This window comes from Saimiri boliviensis, chromosome 13 (assembly GCF_048565385.1).
Source record: "Saimiri boliviensis isolate mSaiBol1 chromosome 13, mSaiBol1.pri, whole genome shotgun sequence".
Lineage (NCBI taxonomy): Eukaryota > Metazoa > Chordata > Mammalia > Primates > Cebidae > Saimiri > Saimiri boliviensis.
In genome coordinates this window covers 67,847,862-67,869,070 of record NC_133461.1, presented here as the reverse complement: position 1 = coordinate 67,869,070, position 21,209 = coordinate 67,847,862, and the positions used below count along the sequence as shown (strand labels likewise).

Sequence of the window (21,209 nt, the reverse complement as noted above, 5' to 3'; positions counted from 1 at the left end):
TGAGTTCTTAAATGTCCTACACTAGACTGGATATGAGGGCAGGTGCTGTGGCTCCATTATTTACCAACATGCCCAGAGCCAAGAACTGTGCCTGAAATACAGTAAATGCTCATGAGAATTGTTGGATAAGCTGAAGAAAAGCATTTAGGCAAGTGGACAGAAGGAAAAGGAATAGCTCAGCCATTCTACTTGGAGAATAGAGGGACTTTCATAGCTTCTATTGAACATCTTGTTTCACAGGGTCGGTTAATTTGTTATTTTGGTGTATTAGTTTGTTTATGGGTAGCTTAAAAGAGAAGGGAATGCATTTGGGTAAGGAAAGACTTCCCCGAAATGTATGTTCTGGGAAAAATCATCAATGTTTTAAGTTGTCTGGTCACTGAACAGAACAAAAAGCCAGCCTCGTAAAATTCTTGTTTCTCACCCGAGTGCCTTTCCCAGGCATACGATGAGCCTGATTGTGGTCACAGCTGCCCTTCTCAGAGCATGGCGCTTGATTGCACTGAGGGGGACCTCTCCAGAAAGGCTATGACTGCACCCCGTACCCTGAGCAGCTCTTGACCAGTAACTGACTGACAAAGGGGCACAAAAGCCTGCCTCTTTTCTCAAAGTGTGGCCATCTCTGTAATGCCTTTTGCATTTCCAGGTGCTCTCTGTGACCAGACTGAGACTCTCATCTCCATCACACTCCCTATCCCTATTTAGCTTTCTTCCCCTGCCCCCCTGCCTCCCTCATCCCTCTCCTCTTCAGCTCTTCCACCAGTCAGTCACTTATATAAGAAGCCCCACTCAGGACCCTCACTGAGAACCAAGAACTTTTACCAGGTTGGCTTTCAGGGAACCTGAATAAGGCTGGCAGGGTTCATCGTTCTTCCAGATATTGCTTTTCTTTCTGTCTGAGCTGATCCCCCAGCTGGGGATCCATTTCCCAAACTCTACAGGCCCGGGAACCTCCTGCTTACCCCTTGTCTCTGTGCCTATGGATGTCTGTCAAGGGAAACATTTTCTCTAGGAACTGCCTTGCTAATGGGATACAATATTGACAACGTATCGATCAAGTCTCCTTTTCTGTTGCAGTGTTTGTTTTGTCACTGGCAAATACTCCTTCCCACTTCCCATGCTTTTCTTTTTCATTGGCATAGTATTTCTTTAGATCTGTTAATATGTTAAATGGGAATAGTCAGACCATGTTGGCTTGTGCCTTATTTTCTGTCCTGAAGGTGACTTTGCATTCTGACTTCACAAGCTTTATGCTGATTTTATAGCTTAGTTCTAAAAGTACAATCATATTCCAATCGTTGCCATGTGCTGGGGAATAAATCTTGCATTTATCACACTAAAAAGGTTTGAATTTCAGTTTGTTCGTTTCACTTCTGGGGGTGAAACTCCATAAATACTTTCATTTGTCAATAAATCAAGAAAGACTTTTATTACAATGACTTAATTTCTGGAAGGTATGTGTTATTTTAAAGATAACAAGAATCTGCAAATTAATGTTCCCTAAATATGACGAGTAATATAGTAGTTTATGTTTGCACAGAAGGTGCCAACTTTTATGGAGAGGATATTCCAACTTCTGATTCTTAGTAAAGTGATAAGCTAGGAACTTTTGTCTGGCTTCATTCCTATTTAACTCTCAGGAATGATTTGCAAATTCACAAGGTAATGTCTGAGAACCACTCTGTGCTCTTAAGAGAAAGGAGCCAGATAAATGCACCGTATCATCATCAGGGTCAGTGTGTTTTGCTTAACTTCCACACCTCTGGGAAAATGATTAAATGACTTGGCTTCTTCCTCTTCCAAAGTCTTTTACACAGGTAGCCTATCCTTGCGGTAACAACTTTACCATTTTTTCTGTTCACACTTTATCTTCTTTATTTTAAGGAAAACAAAAATACAAAATGTTAGGTAACCCACCTTAGCTAGGACAGGTCCTGAGTGCACAGGCTGGGATTTAAACATGTAATGCCTCCCCACTACTCATACACTCAGATTTTTTTTTTTTTTTTTTTTTTTTTTTTTTTACTATAGAGAATAAGAACTAGCTTCCTTAATCTCACTGATTTCACGTACTGAGAAGCTGAAGGAGGTTATTGAGGTGGAATGACACTGTGGCAGGTGCACTCATCTTGTGGTAAGGGATTAGGTATTGAGCATTCTCATCTCCCAGTCATTCTTAACACTTTCTATAGTCCCTTTAAAGTCCCGCTTTCAAGAACCACTGTAATCACAGTGCTCTGTACATGTAGGTCATAGTGGATCTTAAGGTTAGTCCCAGCCGGGACATGGGTGCTGAGGGATAGCAGCACACCCAGGACCCCTGAAGAACGCATGTGGTGCTGCACTTGGCACCTATCAGCCTGCTGTCCTGGGCCACTGTGGGCAGTGGAAAGGACCTCAGTCCAGAGTCTGCCCGCCTAGCTGCTGGATCTAACTCTCCCCACACTCGCTGTGAGACCTGGAGCAATTCATAGCCCTCCATGCAACTCAGTCCCACATTGGTTGGGAATGAGGCAAAAAGTAGTTTGGAGGCAAACTTTTAATCTCTTAACAATCTCCTTAAAATGCAACTGGAATATTAGAAGCACTCAGTGAATATTCTGCTCTCTTGTCACTGTTCTCTTCCTGCTTGGAAAGTAGGCTTGGGTCTAGAGGTGCAGCTGCCATCTTGCACTCATGAAGGCCATCATGAGGAAGAATGTCAGTGGTTCACGATGACAGGACAAGGGGACTAGAGCAGCTTGAGGCCCCGGGGGTGTTCTAGTGCTGCTGTGCCAGCCTAGGACGGCCCAACTCTGCACACCTGGCACATGAAGAAAGCTCATTCATACTTGTTTATGCCACCATAGCAGGTTTTCCATAAAAGCAATGATCATTTCGTCATATCTAACAAGAATTAGAAATGTCAATACTGTCAAGACATATTTGAAATGTGTCTTATTTAATGATGATCCTTGCCTGTGTGTACTGTGCCTTGATTTATTAGGTAATAATAATGACATATATACATACGCATATATATGTATATATATATATTTATTTATCTCATTATTTTATATATATACTCATATGTGTATGTATATATCACATCCTATATTATAAATACATGATATAAATAACTATTATCAAGTATAGATAACATATAATCTTATATATCTATAATTTGTAACTTACAAGTATATAATTGCTTGTTTGTTGGAGTTTTTTCTGATAGGTGTGTGTGCTCCAGAAAGTATGGAGAGCATTTCTCACAAAGTCTCTAAGTGCCATGCTGACAGTTACAAAAAGCTATGTAACATATGGGGCACATGATCTTTCTAACCACTCTGATAAATAAGAGTTATTCATATTAATGCTCAGAGTTTATAGATGCTTAGTTCAGAATGTTTCCATATCCCTCTGCAAGGGAGCCACAGAGGCAAGCACCCTCCCACACCTTCTGATATTTCGGCTCACAGCTTTGTCTGATCAGCTGTGCCACTTTTCCACGCCGAATGGAAACATCTTTGGGAAATTACTAATGTTAACATGCCTTAGGGATTATCTTCTGCAGCCCATCGTCCACTCCACAGGGAAAAGATATGTCCCAAAGGCGACTCTCCTTGCATCCAAGCTTCTACCAGATTGTCGAATCTGATAACGTCTGCCCATCTAGTGCATGAAACAAATGGAATTAAATCTCATGGGGAAAAATATGCACAATATGTGTTATTGGTTGGAGAATTCTCCTCAAAGTTGATAGTTTAAAAATAAAAACATTAATAATTATAGTAACAATGATAATACATTGGCTTGTGTGATATTTCATAGTTTGCAGGTAATGTAGGTTCAAATATCTCATTTTCTTTATACATCAATCCTAGATGTGAAATTGACTTGCATAATTATGAATAATTATGCATAATTATGAATCAGCATTATCATGTAAATACAATGAGAAAATTCAGTGGTATAGGAACTTACACGCAAAAATGATTATTGCTCAGGAATTACTATAAAATGTTGCCACAAGCCAAGGGGAAGTAAAAGATGAAAATGCTAAAATCTACCATTCACTGTAATAATTGCTTTAGCATATTTCATTTTCTATAATGCAACCATAGCTTAGGTAGAATTTTTTTTTTTTTTCGGAGTCTTGCTATGTTGCCAGGCTGGAGTACAGTGGTGTGATCTTGGCTTACTGCAATCTCTGCCTCCCAGGTTCAAATGATTTTTCTGCCTCAGCCTCCTGAGTAGCTGGGACTGCAGACAAACACCATGACACCCAGCTAATTTTTGTATTTTTAGTGGAGACAGGGTTTCACCATGTTGGCCCAGAATGGTCTCCATCTCCTGACTTCACGATCCACCCACCTCAAGCATCTCAAAGTGCTGGGATTAGAGGCGTGAGCTACCGCACCTGGCTGCTTAGGTAAAACTCTTTAACCTTACTTATCAGAAACACCTTGCTACTGATTATTTTTACAATTAAAATGTTAACACTATACTATGAATAAGCTATAAGTGAAATTCGTTAATCCATTTCCTAAATTATAGATAGTCAGGTTATTTCTAATTTTTCCACTACTATCAAAAATGCTTTAGTGAACATGTTATGACTAAAATTTCTTCCCTACTTTGGATTAGTCCTTCAAATAAATTTGTAGAATTTATTTGGAACATAATTTCCCACACGTCTTTATAAAAAGAATCTTCAAATATACTTTAGATGCAACAATAGTGCTTTCATGTCACCATAATTTTGCCAACATTGATTACGACATTTTAAAGTTGCTAATAAATCATTTTGTGGGTGAAAAATTGTACTTAATTTTAGATTTAATTTTTCTAATTTTATCTTTTAGCGAAGTTACCTTTTCATGTGTTAGTTTATTTTTCTCTTACGTAAAATTCATGAATTATTTAAACAATATGGATAGCAACTGCAACATTGTTGTGAATATTATCCTCTATCTGTTGTTTCTGTTAAAATTTCAGTGTATATAATCATGATGGTAATTCTTAGTATATGCTTATTTTTGTTCTTGAACGTTTAAAATGTGAGGATATTGAAAACTTTCTGAACAGTTTGTGCAAATCTAGCTTTTTACAGATGTGTGTTGTCGGAGATGAGGAGTTTCTGGTATGAGGGACATAAACAGGGACCAGGAGGATATAATTTTCTAGGGACAGGCATGTTACCAGGGAAGGCTTGATACACACATATTTATCTTGACAGGTTATTTAAAGTGGAACCTGGAATTGTATAGTTGGATTCTAAGGGGTACAGGCAATTGTACTGTGCTAGGTTTTAATTACATGAATGTTTGGAATTCTTTTTGGAATCCAGCTAGATGTCCAGGTGAATCTACACAAAGGACGCTGCTCAACACACAGCTGGAGCAAGAAAGGCTTCCTGGGTACCAGGGGAAGGCCACCTCCTCCTCCATGGCTGACTTTATGGCATGCAGCCTGGCAAGTCACACAGGACCATGGCTCAGAGGACGCTGCACTTACTTTACTGCTATGCTCTTCCTGACCCAAAAATCTGAATAATTTTACCTTTGAACTTATGTTTTGCAAGCGAAGTCCAGGGGACAATGGGGCATGCACAGACCCAGAGGCGCATATGCATTATACATGTGTGGTGCTCTTGCTGCGCCATCTGCATTTGGCTTCTAGATGCAGGTGAGCCCAGAGCTATTGTGGAGCCCCAATGCCTGCAAGTTCAAGGTAAGCATATTACTTGTGACTGAGTGAGATGGGGAGCAGTAGTGATAGACCCTGAACACCATGTTTTCCCTTTGAACAAGAATCTCTTCAAATGCAGAAAGAGGACAATGGCATTCTAAGAATCACTGATGATCAAAGAAACCTATCATATACTTTCTTTTTAAAGTTGGTGTACCACAGTTGTACATCTTTTCAGGATGCATGTGACATTTTGGTACCTGCACATGGCCATACCATCCTGAATGTGCCTGATCTCCTCATATCTTTTCTTACCCTCATATCCCTTCTCACTCCTGTTCATAACAGTGTACATGTTAGCCAGCCACTTAGGCTGAAAATGATGACATGCAAGGAAAAGGGAGAAAGGACACCCCTAGTCCCTTTCCCTGTCAGCCCACTCTTACTCACCAGTATCCAGAGGCAGAGAATGTTGGAAGAATGTGAGTATATAGAGAAGTGAAATGAAAAGAGTTGCGTTTGTTCCATTCAGTCTGTCAACTGTTTTGCTAAGAGCAAAATGCATATGCCTGTACAAGCTACGCAATACAAGCTGTGGATTTCCGCAATGCTGCATGTGCGTTGAATGCTCTTACATTTGCATTTAAAACTGACATCGTAAAATATAAATATTTTTGGTTAAATTATGCTAATAATTTAAGTAATTTTAACTTTCATTCACTTAGAACATTAAATGGCAAAATAAAGGGCTGTGGCAGTTTGAGAGAGAGACTGTAGAAGAAAGAGAAAAGCTTTACATTTAAGGACTCTGAGCAGCACGTTTTTCCTGTTTTTTGAATGAGGACCCCACATTTTCATTGCACTGGAGTGCACAATTTTTTTAGCTGGCCCTAGACTCGTCTGAGGTAGGAGAGAAGTGTCTTACAGAATCTCAAAGAGTCGTCAGTGTTTTGGGATGTAAAACATCAGAATCTTGAACTTTGGAAAAGGCATTTTATACAACTGGGGTTCATTCACCTCTAATTTCGTAGCATGTTTTGTTTTTTAAAAGGCTTGCTTTTCTCAGCTGTATTAACAGAATACAAGAAAACTCATTTTCTCCTTCTTCAGGAAGAGGGAAGGAATCCAGTGACAGTGATAACCCAGGCAAGGGGGCAACAGGGACTTCACCTCATGGAGGGATTTTGATTCCAGGGGTTTTGCTTCTCACTTGAGGGGAAGGACTCTGGTGTTTTCTGCTTATTTTAGTTAGGGGACTGTGATGTCAACTTGATTGGATTGAAGGATGCAAAGTATTGTTCCTTGGCATGTCTGTGAGGGTGTTGCCAAAGGGGAGAAACATTTGAGACAGTGGACTGGGAGAGGCAGACCCACCCTCAATCTGGGTGGGCACCATCTAATCGGCTGCCAGTGCAGGTAGAATAAAAGCAGGCAGAGGAACATGGAAAGACTAGACTGGCTTGGTCTCCCAGGCTATATTTTTCTCCCGCGCTGGATGCTTGCTGCCCTAGAACATCGGACTCCACGTTCTTCAGCTTTGGGACTCTTGGACCTGCCACCACAGACTGAAGGCTGCACTGTTGAGTTCCCTACTTTTGAGGCTTTTGAACTCGGACTGGCTCTCTTGCTCCTCAGCTTGCAGACAGCCTATTGTGGACCTCCCATGTGATTGTGTGACTCAATATTCCTTAATAAACTTCCCTTTATGTATACATCTACCCTATTAGTTCTGTCCCGCTAGAGAACTGAAATACAGGGGCCATGTCCTCACATCCCAACACAAACAAGCGAAACTCCTGTCTGAAGGACCTAAAAGAATCTTAGACGGACTCACGATGTTTATCTTATTATTGGGCAAGTCAGAGAAAGTGTCACACGGATCCACGGAGAAAAGCTTTTCAGAGTCAGGAAGTTCGTCCTCAAGGTCTGCTTTCCCATTTGGGGAGTGTGGCTGAGTGTCTGCTCATGCCTGCAATGCCCTCCGTCTATGGAGGAGTAAGTGGATCACAGGAATGTGCTCTTGACTGGAGAAACTGCATCTCACTGGCTACAGCACTGCTGCCAGCCCAGAGGGCACATACACATTTGCTCTGCCTGTACAAAGATTTTAAAGAAAGCAGACTGAGCACACAAAAACCCCAAAGTGGGGAAACCCACAAAACCCAGAAAGGTCAAGCAATTTATTTAGCAGCATTTCAGCAAGACGTTGCCAGAGCTGAAATGACCCAAGTCTCTCGACTTCCTGCCAGTGCGCTTTGGGTCTCCCATCTGGGAAGCGAACAGCAGCATAAAGACAAGACACTAAGGACGGCGAACTCCGGGTTTCCCGTGCGACGGTCCTTATTCCTGTGATCTGTGTTCTGCCTGCATCTGTTATTTCACTTGTATTAAATGTTTACTACTGTTCCAATTTAATGGAAAATAGAGTAGCCTATAAATTGGAAACCATATGACCTGGCAAACTGTTTAAGCTGTGTGGGACGCCTAGTTGATGGAATATGGAAATTTACTGTGAACTGCTCTTAAATCTTTTAACACATAGTACTCCCTGCCACCTCTGGGATGTCGTCTGTTCTTTCTGCCTGGGAACATTATTTCTTCCCTTCTCACCTAGGTAACTTCTTTATTCATTCAAGAAATATTATGTGGTCTGTACTATGGGCCCCATGCTGTTTTAGGTCCTGGGGATACAGCCATGAACAACAAAGTTCCTCCCGCTTGGAGCTTACATTCTGGTGAATCCACACTCACCCTTCAAAATGTGACACATACTGCCTTCAGAAGGGATCCGTCCTCCTGTGCCTCCCCCAGAGGGGGTTGGCTTCTCCATTTGTACTCTCCCATAAGGCCCAATACTTCTTCATAGTTCCGTGCACACATGTACTATTTTCTTCATTATTTATCTATATTTGGTGAATGTCTGCCTTTCCTTGCTGGATGGTCACTTTATGAAGGCAGTGGTTGTGCTGGTTCTGCCCACCGTATTTCTGAGCCCGTCAACCTGCATTATGGGCTATAATCAGTTTGTTTGTTGATTGTGGCTAGTTGCACTTTCTGTAAAAAGTACTTCTACGTTTTCAATATACTTCTAGCCAAAAGGTGGCACTGCAGGAGAATAAGTGAACAAAGCTTCAACTTCGTTAACTCCAGTCATTGGATGGGATCCACTAGTCCTAGTTATAGGCTAATGTTAAAACTAGAAACAGCTTATTTCAAAACTTGTACACACTTATATCCATACACATATTTGAAATCTCAATTAAGCCAATGAATGAAAGTCACTTAAGCTTACTAAGAATATTAACATTGCTATGACCATTGAAGAGATCCAGATGCAGTTATAAACACAGCTAGAATCCAAATTACTCTGATTCATAAATCAATAAATATCTACTTAGGACATGGACAAATTGAATTTTTTTTTTATTTTGGTGGTTACAAGTAAAGAAAAAGAACTTGTAAAATTTTTTTTGGTTAGTACCTTGCTTTGACTTCCTACATTTCAAGACAAAATTATCCTCCAAATTCCAGTTCCCTTCCATAAACACTTCTTAGCGGATGATAAGCCTTTCCGAAAAAAATGATATTACAACCAGCAGCCTCTTCAAAGGCTTCAAGAGGAAATACACAGAGAGTAGGTAGACAACCACTTGATAAAAATCTGCTTATGATGTTGGCTGTAAATAATGAATGCTGGTTTCCATGTTTTAGCATCGGCCACCTGGGTGCCTGTGGTGCCCGAGGCAAGTCATCAATTTCAGCAGAGCACCCTCCCCCACAAACTTGGAATCTCTACCTTTATGTGTTTACCTTCAAAAACCAAATACAAGTTTACATACTTCTTTCATTTTCATATTAGATATTTCTTTCTTTCTTTCTTTCTTTCTTTCTTTCTTTCTTTTTTTGAGATGGAGCCTTGCCCTGTTGCCAGGCTGGAGTGCAGTGGCATGATCTCAGCTCACTGCCATCTCTGCCTCCCGTATTTAAGTGATTCCCCTGCCTCAGCCTCCCAAGTAGCTGGGACTATTGGCGCACACCACCATGCCCGACTAATTTTTTTTGTATTTTAGTGGAGATGGCGTTTCACCATGTTGGCCAGGATGGTCTCCATCTCCTGACTTCATGATCCGCCCACCTTGGCTTTCCAAAGTCTTGGCATTAAAGGTGTGAGCCACTGTGCCCAGCCTCATATGACATATTTCTGGTGTGATTATGGGTGAGTGTGTGTGTGTGTGTGTGTGTAATGGAAGTGTGTAAGTAGAATATGATTCACTTGGAAACAATATTTTGCTTTATATCCTCTTTATAGATGAAATTTTATTCATGTCCTCATCCTACAAGCTAGTTAGAAAGATAAGGCCTATACACACACATCAGTTAGCTGCTTTTTCAAGGTTCTTGAACAACAGATACAAATCAGCACTGTGCTTCAGATTCGGCATCCATATTACAATTCACAAACCGCAGTGAAAGCTATGATATTCATTTCAGATAGTTAGCAGGAAGATTCCATCGGAGGGCCAGATGTCAGAGACAGTGACTTTCACTGTGCATTGCTCTGATGAAGGATAACGTCTTTAGCAGAAGCATAACCAGGCCATGACTCCAACACATTATTAGAAGTTGTCTAGGTCTTTGAAATTTGGAGACTTCAAAAATACTTCTGCTGTAAGCATTAAATTGATAGCTTTTTAAAAATGTACAACCTCAGCATATATTAACAACAAGAAGAAAGCCATTCAGCTTCCAAGTTTTCTTGAGAAAAAGAGTCCAAATCTCCACAGCCTCTAACAAAAATAACTTCTAAATAAATATTGTGCCTTATGACACAATGATAATTATAAGTGCAAAGTAAAAATATATATATTAAAAATGTTTAATTAACATGTTGTAAGAAAAACACAGGTGACCAATGCTAGATGTCCTCCTTAATTAAGTTGGTAAGAGGCACCGCATTCTCCACAGGCTGGATGGCGTCAGTGGATTTTGGCAGATTCCACTGAAGGAAGAAAATGCCAGGTTGACAAACTTTATATTCCTTGTGGGAGACATTGTTTTGTAAAGTTCTCATTTGGGACAATATTCATCCCTGAGATCTTTTTTTTTTTTTCTCTTTTTTTTTTTTTCTTGAGACAGAGTTTCGCTCTTGTTACCCAGACTGGAGTGCAATGGTGTGATCTCTGCCTACCTCAAGCTCCGCCTCCTGGGTTCAAGCAATTCTCCTGCCTTAGCCTCCTAAGTAGCTGGGATTACAGGCATGCATCACCATGCCCAGCTAATTTTTTGTATTTTTAGTAGAAACGGGGTTTCACCCTGTTGACCAGGATGGTCTCGATCTCTTGACCTCGTGATCCACCCGCCTTGGCCTCCCAAAGTGCTGGCATTACAGGAGTGAGCCACCGTGCCTGGCCCCATCCCTGAGATCTTTTAAAAGAAGCTAGCAAAGTATCCCAAAGAATAATTGACATACAGCTAAACATGACACAGAGATACACACATTATCTGTGTTTCCCTAGTAAGCATGATACCAAAAAAATTAGTGTTTGGGAGAAAGGTGGAGTTTCTGAATGATTTTGTCAATCAGTACGATATTAAACCAAATTTAGAAAAGGTAAAAGCTAGGGTTGGAAGTGGTGGTTCAGGCCTGTAATCCCAGAACTTTGGGAGGCTGAGGTGGGTGGATCACCTGCCATTAGGAGTTCGAGGCCAGGTTGGCCCGTCTCTAGTAAAAATGAAAAAACTAGCCAGGCATGGTGGCGTGCACTGGTAATCACAGCTACTTGCAAGGTTGAGGCAGGAGAATTTCTTGAACCTGGGAGTTGGAGGTTATAGTGAGCCAAGTTCCCACCATTGCACTCCAGTCTGGATGACAAAAAAAAAAAAAAAATAGATAAAATATAAACAGGTGAGATGAAATGCACACAAGGCACAAAGTGACGCATTCTTTAGAGAGAAAACCTTGACAACTTAGGAAAATGTTGATCAGTTCTTAAACATTGCTGGGAGCATAAACAAATTGCTCTCTGTCTCACAGCAGGTCACTTTGCTTTAGCATAATTGCTTCCTAAATGTAGAATTGGTTCTTGCTTTCCAGTAATAACAATAATAGGAATAATAGCAGCCAATATTCATTGAATGATTACTATGCACTGGGCATTTCTCTAAGAACTCTGTAAATTGTCTCTGTGTAGGCTCCATATCGGGTAGGTTTTACTGCTTTCCTCAACTTTCAGATGAAGAAACTGAGGCACTAAAAGTCTCAATAGTGATAAAAAGAAGTCTTTGTTTGTCACTGTGGATACAGAGAGGCATAGGGTGTCTCATGCTTAATTCATTACCAGGGCTAAACTGGTGATTATATACATCAGGTACTCATGAAATACCAAAATAATATGCCTATGAGTATTTTACATGTTTGATTTTCTCCCCGAAGCATTTTAAAACTCGTATACTCTTTTAGATTTTGGGCAAGATCAGGCTAGTTTGGGAGTAAAGTTTGCCAGGCAAGCAGAGCTCCCAAACACAGTGATCAATACCCTCATGGGCTGGTGAGTCCTTAAAAACCAACCTGTCTAGACACCAGATACTGCTCCTAAGAGAGTAGGGAAATTTTAGGGTAAAACAGTCCTTGTAAAACCAATGCCACTGCTATCAATATGTATGCTGAAGTCAAGTCCAGTGTGAAAATACAGCTTCAGAAAAGTGGATGAGGGTTGGAGATGCTGGTTTTGAAAGCCAATGGATTGTTTTCTGAATCTGATATGTGAATGAGGACAGCAATCCTCACCCCTGACTGCATATTAAGAATCACCTGAGAGCTTTAAAAGAAATACTGGTGTGGGGGTCTCATCACAGACCAATTAAATCAGGATTTCAGGGAGTGTGGAGACTGAGCAATTTTCAAAAGCTCCCCAGGTGGCTGCAACGTGTAGCCAGGATGGAGAACTCTATATCAGATGTAGTCTAGACAGCTGAAACGTCCCCTTGAGTACATACGGTAGAAGTCTCAGAACTGGGATGTAGTTGTTAAAATCTCTAAAGCCTGAACAGCCAAGTTGGTACACACTGTGGCAGAGAAAGCCTGAAGTGTATTTGGTAAGACCACCTATGTGCTGACATCCTTATGCCTCCCAGCTTATGTTATATTGTGAAAAAGTCTAGACAGTTGTTATTATGGGAAGTCTGTTAAGAATGCAAGAAAATATTCAGAGAAAACAGAATTCATGCAATGACACGGTATCTTAAAATTCAGGAGTCCTTCCTCACCTATTAGCTCCCAAGAATGTGTTGTACAGGGGGTGAGGTGGGGAGGGCATGGATGTGAAGACAGACTTATGAACATCAAAATTAGTGGTAGATTCATACGAAGCTTCTACGAATGGGCTACACAAACCATTTCGTGGTAGCACTCAATGACTGGCTGCTAGTTTAAGTTCTATCCTCTCCTGCAGGTCTGCTGTTGAGCTCATGACTACACCAGGGTTTAGGTGCTATCTAAGCTTCTTAAGGACGGCAGAGCACATGAGTGGTTTAAGTTTCAGGAAGTCTTCACAATATTCCAATTGCCTTGAGTCTTCATTCAAAAAGCAATGGTTCATAGTTTCTCTGTAATTCTCAGAGAATTTGTGAAGGTACCTGAGCTCAAACCACAAGCTCACCCTATTTCAAAAAAGGGATGTCCACGAAAGTGCTTCAAATGGCTAAAAAGACAGGAGTTTGCATGGTTTTCATCAGTTCACTGCTCCATCGCCTCCAAAGAACGCAACTCAGGAATGCAGGTTGTGGAAGGGAAGCCAGGTCCTTCCCAATGTGCCCTCCTGATGGAATGCCAGTCCTGAATAGTCATTTCTACAGATGCTAGCAGCTTCTTCCTCCAAGTCGGGAAAGATCCCTTCTGTGCTCTAGCAGGTCTTCTCTATTCTTGGAAAACAGTCAAAGAAAAGACCCAGGAACACTGCAGTCTCCCAGCTAGAGCCAGATTTCCCTAGAACTTGCCTAGAAAACAGGCAAAAAGGCGTTGGGGAAAAGGGAGAATATTCTCAGTGCCAACGCTGTCTTTCCCCAGAGCCACGACAAGCAAGGAGCAAACCTGAGGTGAAAACAAGAGTTCCCCCAAATGCACAAAGTGGGTGCATATCTGTTGGGAAAGACCCTGGATTTTCCAGGCCCATTCAGAATGGAGAGTTCCTGCTAAGAGAAACATGGACAGGGTCAATGATCTGGGTGAATTCGGCTCTATTCCTCTTAATCAACGCCAGTGCGAAGCCGTGGACCCAGCACAAGCCGAGGTCGCATAGTGCTGCTCAAGCCTGCGGGTCTGTGCCTTTCTCTCGGACCTTAAGCGGTTCCCTGGGTTTGGGCAAGCTCAGGGCCCGGCCGGGTGGACAGGATGCCAGAGTGCACCCCCCGGAATGACAGGACCGTGCAGAGCCGCCGGGCTGCGGGAGGCAGCGGGCGTGGGTGCCCGCGGAGGGCTAGCCAAGGCGCGCAGCCCACCTGGCAGGCCAGGCCCGGCCTCTCCCTGGCGCAGGAGCCTCGGGTGGGGGTTCGCTCTCCACGCCAGTACCAAGGCTCCCGCTTCCCAGCCGCGCAGGGGCGGGCTCCGCTCGCGCAGGCCCGGGAGCCGCAGTCCCATTGGCCGCGGGACACGCCCGTCCCCGAGTGAGGGCTTCGAAAGTTTCATTGAAGGTGGAGAAGAGCGCGCCGCCGGGAAGCCCCGGCTGCGCCGCGAGAAGGACGCTGCTTGGCGGCGGGCGGGGGTCGCTCTGGGCATCTGGACGGCGCTGGTTTTTCTCTTGAGTTTTACATTGAGGCGGTGGAGGAGGGAGTGGGAGACCCATCCACCCGATATGCGCCCTCGTCTCCATTTCTGCCTACGCTCACTCTGTTCCTTCGAGTGAGGGAGGGACTCGCAGCGCCGCCCGCGGACCGGACCCACAAGGCGAGCCCAGTTGTGGCGGGGATGGTTCTGCGCACCTGGCAGCTCCCGCCAGGGTCTCTCCGGCGCGAAGTAGGGGGGCGCAAGGGCTGAGCTGCGCCGCGGCTCGGGGATCCGCCGCGGGCCGCCCAGGGGCTGGAGGGTGAGACTCGGAGCCCGCCAGGCAGCTCTGAGAGCGGGGGCCGAGGCCAGAGCGGTGCAGCCTGCGTGGGCAGCGGGACAGAGTCTGGACAGCGGAGACGTGGTGGCTTCAAAGGGGCTTCCACGCAGAAAACTCCTCGGCCGCCCCTGAACAACGTCCCGGTAACCAGGCGGGAGCACAGCACGCCCTTCTTGCTCCAGTTCCTCTCCGCGCCGCCTCCCAGGACCCTCCCAAAGCGTCCCTTTCCACGGCCCCGGCACCAGCTACCCCCTGAGGAAGCCGCCGCCGCTGCGGGATCCAGGATCTACACTTCATGGGCCCGCCGCAGGGGGTCGGGCGCCGGGCTAGGTGGCCGCCAAGAGCCTGGTGAGGGGCTACCCAGAGCTCGGCGGGCGAGGGGCGGCCGAGAGCCCAGGGAGCGCGCCCTCGGGGCGGAGAGCGCAGCGGCGGGCGCCGAGGAGATGCTCGGGTGGCTGCGAGCTGCCGGCGGCGGGAGGCCATAGGCGGGCATGGGCCTGGAGTCCCAGCAGCCCTAGGGACCCTCGAGCCTCGCCCCTCTGCTCCGACTCGCCGGACCGACGCGATGGCCTCGGAAGTGGTGTGCGGGCTCATCTTCAGGCTGCTGCTGCCCATCTGCCTGGCAGTGGGTGAGTTGGTCCGCTCACCGAGGGCACTTGGGGAGGATGCGGGTCGGGGGAGGGGGCGTTCGGGTGGGGTCTTCCTAACCAAGTGAAGGGCTCTGGTGCTCTGGGGTTTGGTTCAGGAGGCCAGCGGCGTCAGATGCGCAGTCCCTGCTGCACAGCCGGGTTGCCTCACTTCCCACTCAGGGGCGCGCGATCAGGGTCTCTCTTAGCCGGGTGCTCCGGATGGGCATGTGCTAGAGACTATTTTTGTTGGATTTAGTTGCACATGGATTTTCTTTGGTGGAGTACTGACTTGTGCACGAAGGATGGCCATTGCTGTGGCTGGAAGGCGGAGGCATCCCCATCGTCGGTACAATCAGTCTCCTACCCGAGTCCCTCGCCCCAGTGACCCCACAAGCACAGCATGCTGTGCATCCAGACAGTGCAGAGGCCATCTCTCCCAAACCCCAAATCCCAGCAACCGTGAAGGAAGAAGTAAAGGATTCCGGTCATTCAGAAAAGAAAAAAAGGTATGAGGTACAGGGATACAGTGCCTTGAAGTTTGTGACTTATTTTTTAAACCTCCACAAAAGCCCCTACTACAAAAGTTCTGGATGCTAAGGCCTCCAACACCTAGTCCCGCCTCCCAGTGGCCACCCTCTCCAGATTTTAAAGGGTTAGAAAGCAGGGTTGGAACTCCTTGGAACTACTCAGGGCTCAAGGAGGACTGTACGGGAGCCTCCTCGACGCTCAGAGAAGCGCTACACCGTTTCCACGGGACTGGCCTGGCGTGCAAAGCAACTGGGTGCTGCGTTCTGGGAGTGGGATCGTTTCTGAGTTTCTCCTCAAACAGGCAGTGCCTGTGACATTGAATTTCTCTCCAACGAATGCCGGACCCTGGCGCCTTGCTCTCCCTCTCACCAACAAGAGCTAGGAAGCAGAGCCCTTATCACCAAGCAGTAACCGTATTTGCAGAGGGCGTGGCCTTCGCAGAAAAGGCCACCTTTTTGCCTCTTGCCGGAGGTTGATGACTCTGCATCTTGCCAGAGGTTGATCACACCTGTGTTAAATGTTGTCTTTGTGCGAGCAGTCGAATGGGGGCTCTAGCGTGATTGGTGAGTGTCAGGCCAGTTACCCGGAGAGTTTTGTAACACACTTCGTGACTGAAGTGTCTGGGAGGCGTCTTTTCAAATCTCAGCGGAAAACCCAGGAAGGAGCTCCCAGTGGAGGGAAGACGTGGCCAAGCAGGGTCCGCAGGCAGCAGGAGGGACCCGCGCGTGGATGCTGACATCGTTCTCTACTTTGCAGTTTGAGTTTCCATTCTGCAGAGGTCTAATCTCATTCGCGTAGATGAAGAGCTAAGCTTCCATAAAGCGGATATGCACCTCTCTTCCTGCCAGCTTGAAAAGCGATTTGGGAAAGGGATTCTTCAGGTGCCTTACACACAGAGAGTGTCACTATTTAGGGATCATCTCTGTACCCTAAGCGCTTGGCACTGTGCCTGGCACAGTTACTATTGTGAATTAGAAGCTGGTGGCCAAGTTAACAAGGGGCTTTTATAGTGAAGCGTGATTTGTGGTGCTCACTGCAGACCGGGAAGGGGTCCTGGGGAGTGGCACTATGGTTAAAGGCCACTCTCTTCCCTCTCAGTCCCTCCATCTCCCCTCCTTCTCCCCACTGTTCTTAGAGGATGGATATCGTCTTCCCCATCCCTGTCCCTCTCTTCACAGGGCAGCAGCTCACTGTGACTGTTGGAAGAGTTGGGCAGGTGGTTCCCTGAAGCGAGCTCGGTCCACTCTGTGACTTGCACCAGTGGCTGAATAAAATGCCAGCAGCGATTGACTGCGACCTCGCCCTTAGCGTAGGCTCTTGCAGGTTGGGCTCAGCTGCGCTGGGGTTGGGCCCCTGTCAGTCCTATGAAAGGTTGGTTGCCTGTGCTAAAAACTCCGTCAGAAGGGCTGTAGTACTCTGCTTTCCCAAGGGGAGCTGGCCTGGCTCAGGGCACTCCCAGCTTGGGTTGCTGGCAGGGGCGTGGAGTGATAACTCTGCAGCCAGGGTGGAGGTGGGGGGCTGGAGTCTGAACTCAGGTCTGGACTGGGGTTTGCCCTGCCTCTCCCCACTGGGATCCTCCCCGCCCAGCTTCTTCTGTGGTGCCAGAACACTGTTCACCTCCTGCTGAGTGGCTTGTGCCCCAGGGCAGGTTGGGGACTGTGGATGCCTGAGTCCACTTTTACCCTGGACTTTTTTGGGAGGAACTGGGCTTCCGGTGGTGCCAAGATCAATCATAACCTTGGCCAACCCGCAAACTGCTTCCTCCCCAGGGGACAGCTGAGTCTGCCCAGGAGATTCAGGGGCTGCCTTCCTTGTCCAAATCATTCTTAAGGACTCCCACACCTCTCTGAGTTCAGGGAGACTAACGTGTGTGTGTGTGTGTGTGTGTATGTGTACGACTGTGTAAGAGTTTGTGTGAATGTGAATTTGAGTGTATGAGCGTGAGTGTGCACGTGTTATGAGTATGTGTGAGTGTGAGTATGAGTGTGTAGGGGGTTAGAGGGTAAGTGATCCACCTTGCTTGGCCTGGAACCTGTTGCTTCCCCAACCCTAGGAAAAGCCTAATTCAGGAAAAGGCAGAGGAGGTGGACTGGCCCCTGGCCAGAAGAGAGCCTGAGCTCCCTGGGAGACCTGACCCTAGCGACCCCCTTACATGTTGGCGGCTTAGGAAAGATAACCTGCATTCTGGAAAATTACTAACACCTTCTAATCATAATACTTACTTACAGGGACAAAAGAGGGCTGAGCAGATGCCACCTTATTTGAGCATTTGATTCTCTTCTGCAAGAAGTAGAGATTTCCAAGGTTATTGGAGAGCTTTCAGGTCTGCCTACTCCCAAGGTGCCACTAAGTCAAATATTCAGGTTTCCCTTCTGGGCATAGTGAGTGCAAAGGTCTGCTTGTCATTAGAATCGATTTTACATTTTAGCCATCTATTTTTGTATCTGGAAAAGGCAGCCTTCAAAGCTGAGCCTTTGCAGAAGCTCGCAGAAATTTTTCTGCACAGAGCTTCCTAGTCTTTTAGTTAATGATAGATGTTAAAAATTAACTATTGTGTTTACTCTGATGCTTACAGATATTTTTTCTTTTTCTTTTTTTCTATGAGAGAAATCTTAAGTGATAAGTGAAATCAGGCTTTTTTGATGCAGGTGTTATGCGATTCTTGAGTATTAAAAGCAAAACAAAACCATAATAGAATATGTTATTTACCATCCAAAATGAACACCCAGTGATGGATATGCATATAGTTATAGCCACGAAAAATTTTAAGTGTCTCCCAAATTATCTATGACTAGTTGCTATAGTGATTTTTTTCTTACATGTGATTTTTTTTCTTACACGTAATACACAAAATGTATTATGTGTATTTCTTACACATGATACACAAAAAATCCATGCGATTTTTTTTCTTACACATAATACACAAAATGGTAAAGACTTTCCATATTATGCAGTCTTTAAAAATTATAATGGTATCTGATAGTTGTTGAACATTTTACAGGTATTTTACATTTATCTTCTTTTAACATGATTCTGCTACACCACCCATCTTTAGGTATATGATTTGAGTTGTCTCCAGAGTCAAGAATGTACTGGTGTATTTGTTTTTAACTCATGATCTTGACAATTCATTCCATTTTGCCCAGTGTTGCCTGGAGTTCCCTAATGTCTTGCCTAAAATAAATGACTTACACGTTTTCAGGTGTAGGAAAGGGGAAGTCTTGCTTGGGAGAACAGGGGATTAGAGACCATGTTTTTTGTGTCCCCTGAAACAGGCAACAAGAGCTTAGGAAAGGGCAGAGCCTAAAAGGGGACCATGTCCCACAAAGAAGAATCAACTAATCAACTAGTGCTCTGAAAAACAATGCTCAAATCCAGGAAGAATCTCTAGAACTTCCTTTAAGAATAGTTGGATTGAAGTGTGAGTAAAAATGTGGGCTCACTTTTGAAATATATATAGATATGGCTCTCTAATCACAATTTGATCTTTATAGCATGATATATTTTTCCTGTGTAATAGATATCATTTTGAAATCACAATTCCACACAGCCCAGGAATTACAAATGAAGCTAATGTTTATGTGATCAGCATTGGCTTCCCCTATCGCAGTGGCTGTAGCTCTCAGTGGTAGGTGGTTGCAGCTGCCAAAGGATTCATGGAAAGCATTTAGTAAAGCAACTTGCTTTTCCATCATGCTTTCTCAGCCTTATATAAGTAGATACTATTTATCAAGTTCAAAAATGAAAAAAGGAATAGTAGAAAATATCAGAAATTTAGTTTATTTCTAAAATACAATATTTCATCCACAGAGAACGGTATGAGCATGTAGTCTCCTGAGCCATGGGGGCTGGAGCTATGTGTCCATCCTGTTGCTTTGTAAGTGTTGTATGTTTCTCTACAGGTGATGTGTGTTTGTTCATAGTCAGAGATAAGCAGATGGCTTTGGACTTCACCTTTGAAGGAGGATGGTGTTGTCACTGGGCAGTTTAAGAGACTCTCATTGACATCACAGTTCCGCCCTTCACTGTGTGGTTGTAGAGTTCCTTTTGTTTGTTTCTCTTTTCTGTCTGTAAAATGGAGATATTCATGTCTCCCTCCTTGGGTGGTTGTGAGATTGTGTGCACAACACACCTTGTATAAAGCCTAACACACGGCAGGCGCTGCGTTACCTTTATGAAGATGAGTAGAGAGCAGGGATGCTCAGGCGATGTCTCGACGTGTCAGTCAAAATTAACAGACTAGGAGATAAGAGCATGGGCCAGGAGAAGGCTGAGCTGAGGATGTGGGATTCATGGGAAGGCAACTTAGTGCCTTCCTAGAGCCAAATTAAGTGAAAGTGTGTGTGTGTGTGTGTAGGATTTTTAATTATCAGGATTTTTCTCACCAGTTTTACTCAATGTTCCAAATCTCTGCTGTTGCATTCTTCTGATTAATAGTTTTAAAATTGAGAACAATTAAATATTGCTCTAACTAGAACAATACTGATAATGTTTACTTTTACCTTTTAGGATCATTTTTGTAGTCTTTATTTAATGTGATTTTATTTCTAGCATGGCATTTTTTGGGGGTCCTTGTGCTACTAATGGTTAATTGTATGTGAAGTTACATAGTAATAATGTGTATAATGTTATGATTTTTTGGCATAAATATTCAGGAGAACTTAAATAGCATAAGCCCATCTGGATATTGAAGAACAACTGACAAAGAACAATATGATGATACCATGTGTATAATCTACACCATTAGATCTTGTGATTTTTTATTTAAACAGTTGCTTTGAGGACATGGAATCAGTCAAACAAAATTTTTAAAAATACCATTGAACTGAGGCTAAACACAAAAGTATTAGAAAATGTTTTATTTTTTATTTTTGAGACATAGTCTTGCTTTATCGCCCAGGCAGCAGTGCAGTGGCATGATCTTAGCCACTGCAACCTCCACATCCCTGGTTCAAGCAATTCTCCTGCCTCAGTCTCCTGAATAGATAGGATTCCAGGCGTGCACCACCATGCTTCACTAATTTTTAGTAGAGACGGGGTTTCACCATGTTGGCCAGGCTAGTATTGAACTCCTGACTTCTAGCAATCCACCCACCTCAGCCTCCCAAAATGCTAAGATTTACAGGTGTGATTTTTTTACGTATTTGGCTATCAGTAAAGGTTTATCATATTCCTCAGAGCTTCCACTTGGACCTTCCAGATCCGTTTAGGATGTGGCAAAATCAAAGTGATGAGAAGTACATACTGAATATCCTGAAAAGCCCAACGTATACACAGTTTCTAA

The 21,209-nt window shown here is 44.3% G+C and overlaps 1 protein-coding gene across 5 annotated transcripts in view; it reads left to right on the top strand.

Moving 5' to 3' along the window:
* The first annotated feature begins 14,351 nt into the window (after window positions 1–14,351).
* PIEZO2 (piezo type mechanosensitive ion channel component 2) overlaps window positions 14,352–21,209 on the top strand; it is a 442,776-nt gene continuing 435,918 nt past the window's right edge. For 4 of the 5 annotated variants that reach the window (XM_074383783.1, XM_074383781.1, XM_074383780.1 and 1 more), the window contains exon 1: window positions 14,359–15,397. In XM_074383783.1, the coding sequence (XP_074239884.1) occupies window positions 15,334–15,397 (64 nt within the window). In that variant the 5' untranslated portion in view covers window positions 14,359–15,333. Of the gene's footprint in view, window positions 15,398–21,209 lie in introns of all 5 variants that reach the window. The other variant, XM_003924854.4, reaches the window with a different exon arrangement.